The 14,299-nt window shown below is 44.5% G+C and overlaps 1 protein-coding gene across 4 annotated transcripts in view; it reads right to left on the reverse strand.

Moving 5' to 3' along the window:
• RIPOR1 (RHO family interacting cell polarization regulator 1) overlaps positions 1-11,050 on the reverse strand; it is a 220,626-nt gene extending 209,576 nt beyond the window's left edge. For 3 of the 4 annotated variants that reach the window (XM_068260733.1, XM_068260727.1, XM_068260726.1), the window contains exon 1: positions 10,971-11,050. In XM_068260733.1, coding sequence (XP_068116834.1) covers positions 10,971-11,010 — 40 coding nt within the window. In that variant the 5' untranslated portion in view covers positions 11,011-11,050. The remainder of the gene's footprint in view (positions 1-10,970) is intronic. The other variant, XM_068260732.1, reaches the window with a different exon arrangement.
• Positions 11,051-14,299: the final 3,249 nt, after the last annotated feature.

Here is a 14,299-nt window from a genome sequence, read left to right on the forward strand (position 1 = left end):
TTCTGCTGTTTTGGCGCAAATTTGTTTTTGTTTTTTTTTATTTTGAATTTGACATTTGAAGCCTAGCACACGCAACTGTGAGGGGTGATCAGGACACAGGACAGTTGGAACTGTGTCTCATGCTCCCTGTCACCTCCTTTCAACCAAAAAGATGGCTGCCCCCATGAAATCACAAACATTTACCTGTTCTTTTAAAACAGAGTGGGTAATGGGACTGTAATATCATCAAAGCTTACTGGAGAGAAGTTGGAGTATTTATCAAGCAATTATGCAATAGAGAGGTGTCTATATCACCCCAGTTGTTTTTATTTCATTTTGAGGATAATAACAAACAAGAAGAAGCAGAACCTGAGAAGTCACAACACAAGCTTTCGACACTGGGACACATACTACTTGCAACAGCAAAAATGTAATCTATAATAAATGGATCTACCCTTCACATCCAACAATATGGGATATACAGCAGGGACTTTTACACGTATTTACCATGGACAAACTAGATGCTTGGGCAAACACTGAAAAAAAGGCAAAATCTTTTTTCAAAAAAATGGAAAAAATTGATAGAATATAGTTTCTCCCCAGATGACATTCAATGCATTGTCAAGCCATTTCAATACTCTACATGGTATGCTACATTGGATCTATTAGATCAACTGGGTCCTCTAAGGCTAATTTCACACCAGGACGTTGCGTTAGAGGGGGCGTTAAGGTCGCATAACGTCCCCCTAACGGAACGCCTGGTGGTGCTGGATCTGGACGTCAGAGTGAGCCGCGTTGTGCAGCTCACTCTGGCGTCAGTGATGCCGTGATGCGCACTCTTGTGCGCATGCGGCATCACGTGGTCCCGCCAGCCAATCGCCGCACAGAGCGGCCGCTCCAGGAAGTAAACACTGCACGTCACAACGTGCAGTGCATATTAATTAGCCATGTGCCCGGCCGCTCTCCGCTCCTTCACAAGATTACTGAGCATGTGCAAACAGTCTAACGCGGCTCGGCCACGTCCAAAGTACTGCATGCAGTACGTTGTCTTGTGACGCAGCGTTACAATGTAACGCAATGTGGGCACTGTGAACAGCCCCATTGATTTTTCATTACTGTGCGGTGGGGTGCGTTACAGGCTGCTCTAACGTGCGCCTGTAACGTCCCACTGTGAAAGCAGCCTGAAACTAAGATAACTATAGGTATGGTTGTAACCAATGTATGAATAGGAACAGCGGAAAGGGGTATGGGAGAGGGAGGGTAAAATTTGGGCTAAGAGGGAAAATTTTGGGTCTGTAGAAGGGGGAGGGTTTGGTTTTAAGCTCTTGAATGTTATCTAATTCAAAGATATTTGACATTTAACTGTACCAGAAAGATGTTACTCATACTAGTTTTTGTGTCATATACCTCATTGGTACGACTGTTAACCGAAATGTTCAAGATATAAAAACCTCAATAAAATATTGTTTAAAAAAAAACACAGGGTGGGTAAGAGATTATATTACCTCTCTATTTTAAGCAACATAACTAATGGAACTTAATGACAGTATGTAGTTTAGGCTGAAGTTCCCCTTTAAAGAGAACCAGAGGTGTGTTTAAAGAATGTTATCTGCATACAGAGGCTGGATCTGCCTATACAGCCCAGCCTCTGTTGCTATCCCAAACCCCACTAAGGTCCCCCTGCACTCTGCAATCCCTCATAAATCACAGCCGTGCTGTGAGGCTGTGTTTACATCTGTAGTGTCAGTCTCAGCTGCTCCCCCGCCTCCTGCATAGCTCCGGTCCCTGCCCCAGTCCCTTCCCTCCAATCAGCAGGGAGGGAAGGGATGCAGGCGGGGACTGGAGTTCTGCAGGAGGCGGGGAGAGCAGCAGACTGACACTATAGAGATAAACACAGCCAGCTCTGACAAGCTGTTTGTCAGCAGCGTGGCTGTGATTTATGAGGGATTGCAGAGTGCAGGGGGACCTTAGGGGGGTTTGGGATAGCAACAGAGGCTGGGCTGTATAGACAGATCCAGCCTCTGTATGCAGATAATATTCTTCAAACCCACCTCGGGTTCTCTTTAAGGAGTACTACTATTCAATGCACATGTAGAGGTGTTCATTACCAGTATACCAGTATAGTACCAATGGAAAGCTAATAAGATGGATGAAGGAGTGTCCCTAATAAGCCCCTCTGGTCGGGGCCCTGATGCGGGCACAACCTCTGTGTCCTCTATTGCTACACCACTGCCCACATGTGAAATACCCCAACAAAAACAATATTGTCAGGTATTAACAAACAAGGCCAAGGATGCAAAAATGTGAAATTTGGTTCTGTGGGTCCAAAAGAAAAAAAATTTAAAATACCTTCATGTTTTTGAATTAAGGAAAAAATGGTTTTAGAACTGGTAAAATGACACTGAGGGCACATGCAGACAGAGATGACACAGTAGGGAAGCACAGAGGGACACTGAAGGCGCAAGGGGACAGAGGTGACACTAAAGGCACAGGGGGCAGAGATGGTACAGGAGACAGAGATGGCACACGGTTTTGACTTATGGACAGATTTATGTGAAGAATGAACCCACAGTCCCGATCTCGTTCTTTAACCTCCTTGGCGGTAATCCCGAGCTGAGCTCGGGGTATGCCGCCGGAGGTCGCCGCTCAGGCCCTGCTGGGCCGATTTTGATTCTGAAAAAAGCAGCACACGCAGCTGGCACTTTGCCAGCCGCGTGTGCTGCCCGATCGCCGCCGCTCCGCGGCGATCCGCCGCGTGCAGCGGCGAAAGAGGGTCCCCCCAGCCGCCCGAGCCCAGCGCAGCCGGAACAAACAGTTCCGGCCGGCGCTAGGGGCTGGATCGGGCAGCTCTGACGTCAGGACGTCGACTGACGTCCATGACGTCACTCCGCTCGTCGCCATGGCGACGAGGAAAGCGAAACAAGATAGGCCGCTCATTGCGGCCTATCTTGTTACTTTCGATTGCCGGAGGCGATCGAAAGTACGCTTCAGGAGCGCCCTCTAGTGGGCTTTCATGCAGCCAACTTTCAGTTGGCTGCATGAAATATTTTTTTTTTTAATTAAAAAAAAACCCCATTGCAGCCTCCCTGGCAAAATAAATAAACCGCCAGGGAGGTTAAAGGAGAACTGTAGTGAGAGGTATATGGAGGCTGCCATATTTATTTCCTTTTAAGCAATACCAGTTGCCTGGCTATTCAGCTAATCCTCTGCCTCTAATACTTTCAGCCATAGGCCCTGAACAAGCATGCAGCAGATCAGGTGTTTCTGACAAATTTAGACAGATATGACAAGATTAGCTGCATGCTTGTTTCTGGTGTGATTCAGACACTTCTTTAGGCAAATAGACCATCAGGGCTGCCAGGCAACTGGTATTGCTTAAAAGGAAATAAATATGGCAGCCTCCATATACCTCTCACTACAGTTCTCCTTTAACTGGGGAATACCTGTAGTTTTATAAATATTGTGTCTGTCACTGGGTTAGATTTAGGGCGCGTTTCCACTTGAGCGGAAACCGCCGCGAATCCGCAGAGTTTCCTCGCAGGCAGATAGCGCGGGGAAACTCTGCCATAGGGTGCAATGGTAACGCCGGCCGAATCGCTACCGCTAGCGATTCGGCCGGCTTTTCCATCCGAATCGGCACGGGAGGCTGCGGATCCCATAGCCATGCATGGCACGGCTGATGGAATTCGTGTGCTTTCCCCGCAGTCCCGGAAGAGCCGGCTCGCGTCTCGCAGACGTGCGCCGCTCTAGTGGAATCGCGCCCTTAAAGAAAAAAAAAGTTAGGTCTCCCTCTGACTTGTGCTACTCGCCCCCCCCCCCCCCCCCCTAAGTATAAAAGGCCTGCAATACTCCCCAGTCTTAGGTAGTTTCCCCCTAATATAGTCAGAGGTGTCCCCCAGGATTAGGTAGCCCCCTCCAGTAAAGATAGCCGGATAGCCCATTTTATGTAATCCTGCCCCCCAGTATAGATAGCCAGATGTGCTTCCAACCCCCCCCCCCCTCCTCGGATTAGGCAGCCTCTAGCCTAATGAGAGGCGCCACTAGAGGGAGTCAGAGAGGAGACGTGAACTGTGTGAAGTGGAGAACACTTGCTGAAATCCCTGGTGACGCTGGCAGGTGGGGGCCCCTATGGACTCTGGGGCCTGGGGGGACTTGTGCTGGTTGGTTGAGACTGCTGGTTAGCTGAGTTCTGGATAACTGGGACTGTATTTGGCATTACTTCAACACCCCTCATTTGACAAATAGCAATGGACCAGGTTCTTCAGGGCATTTTTTTGTACACGCAATGCTACTTAGATATTGCAGTGCATAGCACTAATGCTACAGACCATCTTGAAAATCTGAAAATAATTCTGCAATGACAAACAATTTGGCCTGCAAACTAACAAAACACACTGTGTAGTCTAAATGCTATACTATGAAATGTCCATCTTAATGATGAATGTGGTCTGCCCAAGTCTTTACCCCGCTAATGTTTATCCCATGTTCCCAATAGCATTTGCCTTATGGGACCACTATAACGAAAAATGTACGCAGTAAAAATCTTACAGATGGACTAGTTCATCTTCTCATGGAGGATTCGCAGGATTTTCTTTTTGAAAAAAAAAAAAGCATTTCCTGAATGGCAGTTGCTAACAGTCTAACTGCCAAAATAGTAAGATACCAGCCAGTCTCCCCTATTGCACGCTATTTTGGCAGTTAGACTTAACAACTGCCGCTCAGTAAATGCTTTTGCAAACAAAGAAAACCCTTTGGCAGGGAACACACTTTCGTGCGCGTTTTCTGCACAGAAAAACGAAGAACTCATGTTAATCAATGGGCTTAATTAAGTTCACACTTAATATGTTGTTCGCGTGCAGAACAAAAATGACATTCTACAGGATGACTCTGCACATTTTGTCAGTTTTCTCTTTCAATTACATCAGCTGCAGTGAAAAAACGCACACGTTTTCCTGCATAGAAACACACTTGGTGTGCAGAAAAAGTACACAGAAAAACTCACGCGGAAAACTGAAAGATAAATGTGTTCCCTGCCTGAGAATCCCCCGTGAGGAGATGGACTAGCCCAAAACCTGTTGGTTCTGTCAGATATTAACTGCTTACTTTTTTCGCTGGAGTGGTCCTTTAGGCCTCTTTCACAGTAGGACGTTGCGTCCTGATGCGACGTTAAAGTCGCAACGCAATGCCTCAAAAAAGTCGCGACGCAACTTAATGCCCCGTTACGGTCGCATACAGTAGAGCATACAATCACCAACGCAACGTGTGCACTGTTAATGGGGCACTGATTTTTCATTGCAGTGAGTTATTCTGCGTTAAATGTTATTTTAACATGAGACTTTAACGTCCCACTGTGAAAGAGGCCTTAAGGTTACTATCAAGTGCTGAAAGCAATTATACACAGACAGACAAGGGTGCAATAAGCCTTGTGTGGGGAGTGAAAACATTTAATACATTTATGTGTAGGAGGAAGTTTACATTTGAACTGGTCATCAGTCTTTGCACTCTAGAAGAGAAGTGTCTGGAACAGCTGCTGCAGGAATGCGTCGCTAAGCTCTCTTCCTTGCCAGTTATCATCATAGCGGATGTCAAATGCGGATGGACTGTCTCATTTTCCATCACCTGCTGGTCAAGCTTCTATTGAAGCTGCCAATTATGTTAATGTACATCACACTGAATGCCTCCAGCTGACATGGCGGATGATTGACAGGGACACAATAACAGACACCACACTAGCACAAGTTTATGAGGCGATGCATATAAAGATTGTCTAGTGTGGGGAAGTGGTGTTATTCAGGGGCGTAACAATAGGGGTTGCAGAGGTTGTGACCGCATCGGGGACCTTGTGCCAAAGGGGCCCCAAAGGGCCCTCCCTCAACTGCAGTATTAGCTCTCTATTGGTCCTGTGCGCATAATAATCACTTCTATAGATACTTGGCATAGTGGTAATCATTAACAAATTCCTCTCTATCCCCTTCTTGCACCTCTGACACTGTAGTTGCCATTGGCAGGTTTTGGTGCGTCGTATCAATTGTTATGTATAGAATGCTTGGGGGGCCCCATTGTAAAATTTGCATCAGGGCCTACAGCTCCTTAGCTACGCCACTGCTGTTATTGTTCATAAAAGGTTGCCATGATGAGAGGACATCTGGGTACAGAAATAATAAAGTGGCTGGCTTAAAGCTATGTATGGTGACCTGGCATAGATCAGCATGTTACAGCAATCCTGAACTGAAAATTAAAAGTAAAAGTACACATACACAGGTCATACTTACCTCCCATCCCGTGTAGTCTACTACTCAATCTCTTTCTCCTCTCCTGAGTCCAGTTTGACCACTGAGATAAATGGAATTTTTAAAAATGGCAATTACCTTGTAACAGCTTCCCGGTCAGCACGCTGTTAAACTGTAATATCACCCACTGGAGCCATAGAGAAGCATGGACATTACATTGCTCATTAGTTGTGCTTTCAGTTATAACTGACAGCAACTGATATATATATATATATATCTCTGGCAGCAACTGTTATATTTCAGCAAAATGTTGTCAGAACTGGAAGGAATCGTTGTTAGAAGAAAATGGTGATCTTCTGAGAGGAACTGAGATAAATATAGTAAAACCTTGGATTGAGAGTAACTTGATTTAAAAGCGCTTTGCAATACAAGCAAAAATGTTTGTGAAATTTTGACTTGATATACAAGTAACGTCTTGATAAACAAGCACAGAACCTTTACATGTGTCACATTATTACAGCTGAGCTGACGGTTCTTCACCCTTTGACGCTTCAGGATTGTACGTAATCTGAGTGCAGTAACTGTGCAATGTCACATTTCCATGAAATCCTCAAAAGTAGGCAAAAGCAACTGTCATTAGAGAAGTTAAAGCCTTATTAAAGCCACACACAAAAAAAGTTAGGTTGAGACACCAGATAGCAATGATTCTGTTATAGTGAAAGTCTTGTTTACATCTTTATTTTATATAGACAGTACTACTTTGTATTAAATATTTTTTTATAACTGTTTTTGGATTGTGGAACGAATCACCTGGGTTTCCATTAATTCTTATGGGGAAATTTGCTTTGATATAAGAGAGCTTTGGATTATAAGCATGTTTCTGGAACGAATTATGCTCGCAAATTAAGGCTCCACTATATGTAATGCCCCCAGTATAGCCAGGTATAGGTGCCCCCAGTATAGCCAGGTATAGGTGCCCCCAGTATAGCCAGGTATAGGTGCCTCCAGTATAGTCAGGTATAGGTGCCCCCAGTACAGCCAGGTATAGGTCCCCCCAGTATAGCCAGGTATAGGTGCCCCCAGTATAGCCAGGTATAGGTGCCCCCAGTATAGCCAGGTATAGGTGCCCCCAGTATAGCCAGGTATAGGTGCCCCCAGTATAGTCAGGTATAGGTGCCCCCAGTATAGTCAGGTATAGGTGCCCCCAGTACAGCCAGGTATAGGTGCCTCCAGTATAGCCAGGTATAGGTGCCTCCAGTACAGTCAGGTATAGGTCCCCCCAGTACAGTCAGGTATAGGTCCCCCCAGTATAGCCAGGTATAGGTGCCCCCAGTATAGCCAGGTATAGGTGCCCCCAGTATAGCCAGGTATAGGTGCCCCCAGTATAGCCAGGTATAGGTGCCCCCAGTATAGTCAGGTATAGGTGCCCCCAGTACAGCCAGGTATAGGTCCCCCCAGTATAGCCAGGTATAGGTGCCCCCAGTATAGCCAGGTATAGGTGCCCCCAGTATAGCCAGGTATAGGTGCCCCCAGTATAGCCAGGTATAGGTGCCCCCAGTATAGTCAGGTATAGGTGCCCCCAGTACAGCCAGGTATAGGTCCCCCCAGTATAGCCAGGTATAGGTGCCCCCAGTATAGCCAGGTATAGGTGCCCGCAGTATAGCCAGGTATAGGTGCCCCCAGTATAGCCAGGTATAGGTGCCCCCAGTATAGCCAGGTATAGGTGCCCCCAGTACAGTCAGGTATAGGTGCCCCCAGTACAGTCAGGTATAGGTCCCCCCAGTATAGCCAGGTATAGGTCCCCCCAGTATAGCCAGGTATAGGTGCCCCCAGTTTAGCCAGGTATAGGTGCCCCCAGTATAGCCAGGTATAGGTGCCCCCAGTATAGCCAGGTAAAGGTGCCCACAGTATAGTCAGGTATAGGTGCCCCCAGTATAGCCAGGTATAGGTGCCCACAGTATAGTCAGGTACAGGTGCCCACAGTATAGCCAGGTATAGGTGCCCACAGTATAGCCAGGTATAGGTGCCCACAGTATAGCCAGGTATAGGTGCCCACAGTATAGCCAGGTATAGGTGCCCCCAGTATAGCCAGGTATAGGTGCCCCCAGTATAGCCAGGTATAGGTGCCCCCAGTATAGCCAGGTATAGGTGCCCCCAGGTGGGGGCCATTGTGAAAACCGGAGGCAAAATTGCTGTGATTTTTGGTGTGAAACAGTCCTTAGTAACTCACCCACAGCAAGAAGAGGGTCCTAGCCAGTGGGGTAAGGCAACAGCAATGCAAAGCAATGGGGCCTAGCACACATACCGTGTCACGCTGCGGTAGAAGTCCCCAATCCGCCACAAAGTCAACCACGTTACTTCTGCGGCAGCGGAAGTAATGTAAGTTAATGGGTGACGCTTACCTCTTAAAAAGGCTGGTAGCAGCATTGCGGCGTGCATGTGCGGAACGGTCGGGAATCCCACTCACATACTTCCTATCCACCGGGGAGTACATCACTGGGTGAGGGGCATATGACCCTGTTAGCACACTCTGTCGCAGGGTCATATGTTTGTAAATGTGTGCGGTGCGTGTGATGTGGCGTGGCATCCTACTGCAAACGCATACCTCAGGTGTAAAACCGACCAAAAGGTGCTCATACACTCGTCAGATTGGCAGCAGATAAATAAGAAATGCATCTGATGATCTATCTGATGTGTTTTTAGAACATTTTTAACCAGGATAGAATTCCAATAGATTTCAGTTTGAAATCTATTGAAATTCGATCTGATGGCATTTTTTTGCCATCAGATTTCCATTAAGGCCAATGCAAAATGATAAGCAATCTCATCAGATCGACCTAAATTTTCCACCCTGCCAGTTCGATGGAAATCCATTGAAATCGATCGAAATCGGGCATCGATCGGTCGATTGGCCAACCGATTTGCAATCGATCAATCGATCGATTTGGATCGATCGGTCGGCCAGAAAATCGGCTGAGTGTATGGGCCCCCTTTAACCCTACGGGTTTGTTTTTATTTCTTTAGTTGCGTAAGTGTTCTATAAGATGTCAGCACTATATACACATAAATAATATTTGGTCTTATCCCAGATGTGTTCTAAGCCAAGCTCGGGAGGTGGAAACAAAGAGGAAAGCTGTCCATGCAATTCAATCATATAACATAGGTGTTCAGGTTGTCGGCTTCTCTGTTTTTTCAGTTCATTGTTCTGTAAAGCAAACATCTGCACCAAAGAGAAAGCGATCCAATCACTTGGCAGCAGCATTTGATTTCCTGTTTTTTAGGAGTTCCTCTGAACTTCAGAACATGGTGATGTGCAGTTATCAGCAGTGTGCCTGAGATAATGGAAAAATGTCCACCAAAACAAGCTCCCCGTGATAGAGATACTGAAATACATGTGTTTCAGATATCCCTCTCACTATAGTCCATACAAACAATATAGAGTCCTTTCATGTACCGTACAAAAAGAAGAAAAACACCAAACATCATTGAGATAAAGAATTGACTTTAGAAAAAAGAAATGAAAAATTAATTAAATCTCATTGAATATCATCCATCTCAGAAAAGAAAATACTAATTTCCGTGTAGACTGGCTAAAATGTAAGCAATACTCTGTATTCTGTTTCCTGTGTCTGATAAATCCTCAAAAAAAGTTATGACTGCAGACAATCAAATTGCAAATGTATCTGACTTGATACAAATTTGGTTGCCGTTTGTATGCAAGCGTGAAACCGGACAATGCAAATTCATTCATTGCCAATTTGGTGAGGTCGTTAATGATCTATCACGTTGGATCAGAAATGACCGATAGCTTTTAAGCTACATACACACATTTGAGAATTGTCAGCTGTAATGGCCGAAAATAACCATTTCAGCCAGTAATCGTTCTGTGAGTACAGCGGGCACGATTAATCTTGCACGCGTATCGTTAAGGATCCATCGTGCCAAACCCTCAACAACCCCCGTGCAGGACTGATCGCAATGTCATCTCCACCCACAGGAATTCGCTCTGTTAGCCGATTGTTGTCCCTCCGCCCTCCACCATAACAACACAATGCGTCAATAGCTTGAAGGCTAGGGTTGTGTCTGTACAGCACCATGTCCCAAATTGTCACCCGAGGGATCGTTTCCCGATTCCCCAACCACCAACAATTATCACGTATGTTCGTAGCTTCATTCTTGCTGGAACTTCCATTGACGTTCCCACAGGAGCTTGTCTCCTGCTTTACCTTCCATCGCACTTAAACGGTCACCCAAAACAATCACAAATGATCATTTAGTGAGGCAGACCAGTGAGTATCTAATCTACTTGAAGAAGTGAGAAAAACTCAGACTCACAATACCTCACAAAACCGACCGCGTGACTCCAGCGACATCACACTATGTGCACCTCGGGGCGCGGAGGCACAAGGGTAGGAACACACTAGACAGAATCCCATATGCGGTTTCCACTATGTGCTATGGGAAACGCATATGCGATGCTGCCTAGTGTGATCTTGCCCTCAGTGACGCTGCACTATACATCAGAGCTAAACAGGTGCAGGAAATAAAATAAACATTATGCAATACAAATAACTAATCTGTAACAAGCGCCATGAATGATAATACAATTTGCAGAGCTAAAGTGTAAACTTCATGGATTATATTTGCAAACAAATTGCAATACTCATTTTCCATCTTTCTTGAAATGAATCCATTTGTGTTTGAGATAAAATGTGCCTATAACAGCTCATCAGAACAACAAGAAACACGGTAGATGCTCACCACAAACCTGACTCTGCATAGAAAGTCTCGCATCGGACATCAAGTTCGTCCCTGTGGAAGATCGCTGCTAATTCTTCTGAGCTTCTGCCTGGGAATGCATTGTCACCCTGTAGACACAAATGACCTGCCTTCTAATAACTGTGCCCCCGCCCAGTAAGCTTTCACCACTGGGCTGTGCATTCAGCAGGGCTCCGCTCTGTGAGTTCTGCACCTCATACATTATACATACCTAGTATTCTTCCCTTTTCATAAATATCTGCATCTACAGCTCTCTTAAAGGAGAACTCCCACATTCAAATAAAAGTATTATTTAGTATTTATACAATACTGACATTTTCCACAATGCTTTACAAAGTACACACTGTCACTAATTTGCTATTAGTATGAGATTAGTGTAACACTTAGAGGAACGCCAGTGAAAATAATGTAATAAAAAAGGGTTTCATTTTTACAATAATTGTGTATAAATGATTTAGTCAGTGTTTGCCCGTTGTGAAATCTTTTAAATCCCTGATTTACATTCTGACATTTATCACCTGGGCCCATATGCAATTCACTTTTTCACCTGAGTTTTTTCCTAGGAGATAATTTTTCATCTTCGATTTAAAATAACTTTCCGGCACTTTTCAACTAAAAAAGTACTAAAAACTAGGTTAAAAGTTACTATCAAAATTACTTTGAATATTTTCTTGCTTTCTGGTGGCTTAAAATGCATTTTATCGACAAGTTTAAAAATATCACCTAGGAGAAAACTCAGGTAAAAAAGTGAATTGCATATGGGCCATAGTGACATTTTTACTGCTGGCAGGTGATGTAGCTGCTTCTTGCTTTTTTGGCAGTTGGAAACGGCTGTAAACAGCTATTTCCCACAATGCAACAAGGTTTACAGACAGGAAACTGCCAGGAGTTCCATGGTCCTCAGAGTTTCTTGTGGGAGGGGTTTCACCACAATATCAGCCACACAGCGCCCCCTGATGATCCGTTTGTGAAAAGGAAAAGATTACTCTTGTAAAAGGGGGTAACAGCTACTGATTGGGATGAAGTTCAATTCTTGGTCACGGTTTCTCTTTAAAGATATGGAGACATAAGGGATATGGAGGCTGCACTATTTATTACGGTGTAAACAATGCCAGTTGCCTGGCAGCCCTGTTGACCTAGTATAAGTAGTGTCTGAGTCAAAACCCGGGCACAAGCATATGGCTAATACAGTAAAACCTAAGTCAGAGTACCTGATATGCTGCATGCTTGTTCAGGGTCTATAGCTAAAAGCATTAAAGGCAGTGGATCAGCAGGATAGCCAGGCAACAGGTATTGCTTAACCACTTAATCCTATCTGGACAGATAGATCCCATTCATTGATCTAAACTCCCCGTATGAAACACCAACACCGTCAAAGAGACGGCTCCGTCTTTCACAAAGTCCCTACTGACTCATCTTCGCATTACTTCCGCATTGTGTAGTAATACTACGCATTCAGAAGGCCAAATAGTAAAATTACATCTGGAAATAAAAATGTCCAGATAATGACATTTTTTACTTTTAAAATTAGCCACTTACCTCAACACTCGATAGGCACACATCATTTTAGTAAAAAAAAAAAAAAATATACAATAAAAAAAAATTACATAAATAGTTACCTTAGGGACCAGAGGCGTAGCAATAGGGGTTGCAGAAGTAGCGACCGCATCGGGGCCCTTGGACCAGAGGGGCCCTCCATCAACTACAGTATTAGCTCTCTATTGGTCCTGTGCTCATAATAATCACTTCTATAGATACTTTGAATAGTAGTAATTATTAACAAACCATTCCCTATCCCTTTCTTGCACCTCTGACACTGTAGTTGTAATTGGCAGGTTTTGGTGCGCCGTATCAATTGCTATGTATAGAGTGCTTGGGGGGCCCCATTGTAAAACTTGCATCGGGGCCCACAACTCCTTAGCTACTCCACTGTTAGGGACTTAACATTTTTTAATATGTATGTATTAAAGTATATTACTGTTATTTTTTTAAATTATGGGCTTGTAATAAGTGATGGACACAAAACTGAAAAAAATGCACCTTTATTTTCAAATAAAATATCGGTGCCATACATTGTGATAGGAACATAATTTAAACGGTGTAAGAACCGGGACAAATGGGAAAATAAAATACATGGGTTTTAATCATGGTAGTATGCATTATTTTAAAATAAGAATGGCTGAAAAATGAGAAAGAATGATTTTTTTTTCAATTTCTTTTCTTAATCTTCCTGTTAAAATGAATTTATAATAAAATAATTCTTAGCAAAATGTACCACCCAAAGAAATGGTGGCAGTGAAAACAAGATATAGATCATTTCATTGGGATAAGTAGTGATAAAGTTATTGGTGAATGAATGGGAGGTAAAAGTTGCTCGGATGCAAGTTTAAGGTGAAACAACACTGAAGGCTTAAAGGGAACCAGAGATGGTGACATGAAAAAGATTTTATACATACCTGGGGCTTCCTCCAGCCCCATACGCTCTAATCGATCCCACGCCGCCGTCCTCCACTGCCTGCATCTACGAGACCCGGGTCCCATCACTGACGTCATCTGAGCCAGCCTACGCAGGAGAAGTGCGCCCTCTACGTATCTCCAGCGGCTGCTGCAGAGATACGCAAACAGCGCACTTCCCTTACGCTTAGACTGGCTCCGACTGACGGCAGAGCGGGGTCCCGGTTCTCATAGCTGCGGGCAGCGGTGGACAAAAGCGTGGGATCGATCAGAGCGTATGGGGCTGGAGAAAGCCCCAGGTATGTATAAAATCTTTTTCATGTTCATCTATGGTTCCCTTTAAGTGGTTAAAAGGAAATAAATATGGCAGCCTCCATATCCCTCTTACCTCATGTTCCCTTTAACCAAACTATACATACTGCTGTGTACAGGCCTATAACTTGAAAAGGGGTATAATAAATAATGCCCATATATTCTAATATTGGTTGAGACCTATTTTATCCTCCCTAGCGTTATGATTATTTCCAGATTTAGTGCTGGAACCCACTAGAGCGTTTTTTTTTTGTGCCTTTAGGGATCGCTTTCAAATCACTAGCGATTTCCCTAAACGCTCTGCTAATGTAAATGGATGGCACAGATTCCACTGGAGCGATTGTGATTAGGCAAATCAAAATCGCAGGACATGCAGCATTTTGGGAGCGTTTCCATTCTAACGTATTGTAAAGAAGCAGGGTAAGAGCTCCCAAAAGCGCTTTCAAAGTGCTAAAACAAATCGCTATCGATTGCGATAGCACTTTCTAGTGGGTCCCAGGCCTTAGGGTCTAAAAAGCCGTGCAATTTTTTTCACAAGCTTTTAG

The sequence above is a fragment of the Hyperolius riggenbachi genome, chromosome 11 (assembly GCF_040937935.1).
Source record: "Hyperolius riggenbachi isolate aHypRig1 chromosome 11, aHypRig1.pri, whole genome shotgun sequence".
NCBI classification, from domain to species: domain Eukaryota; kingdom Metazoa; phylum Chordata; class Amphibia; order Anura; family Hyperoliidae; genus Hyperolius; species Hyperolius riggenbachi.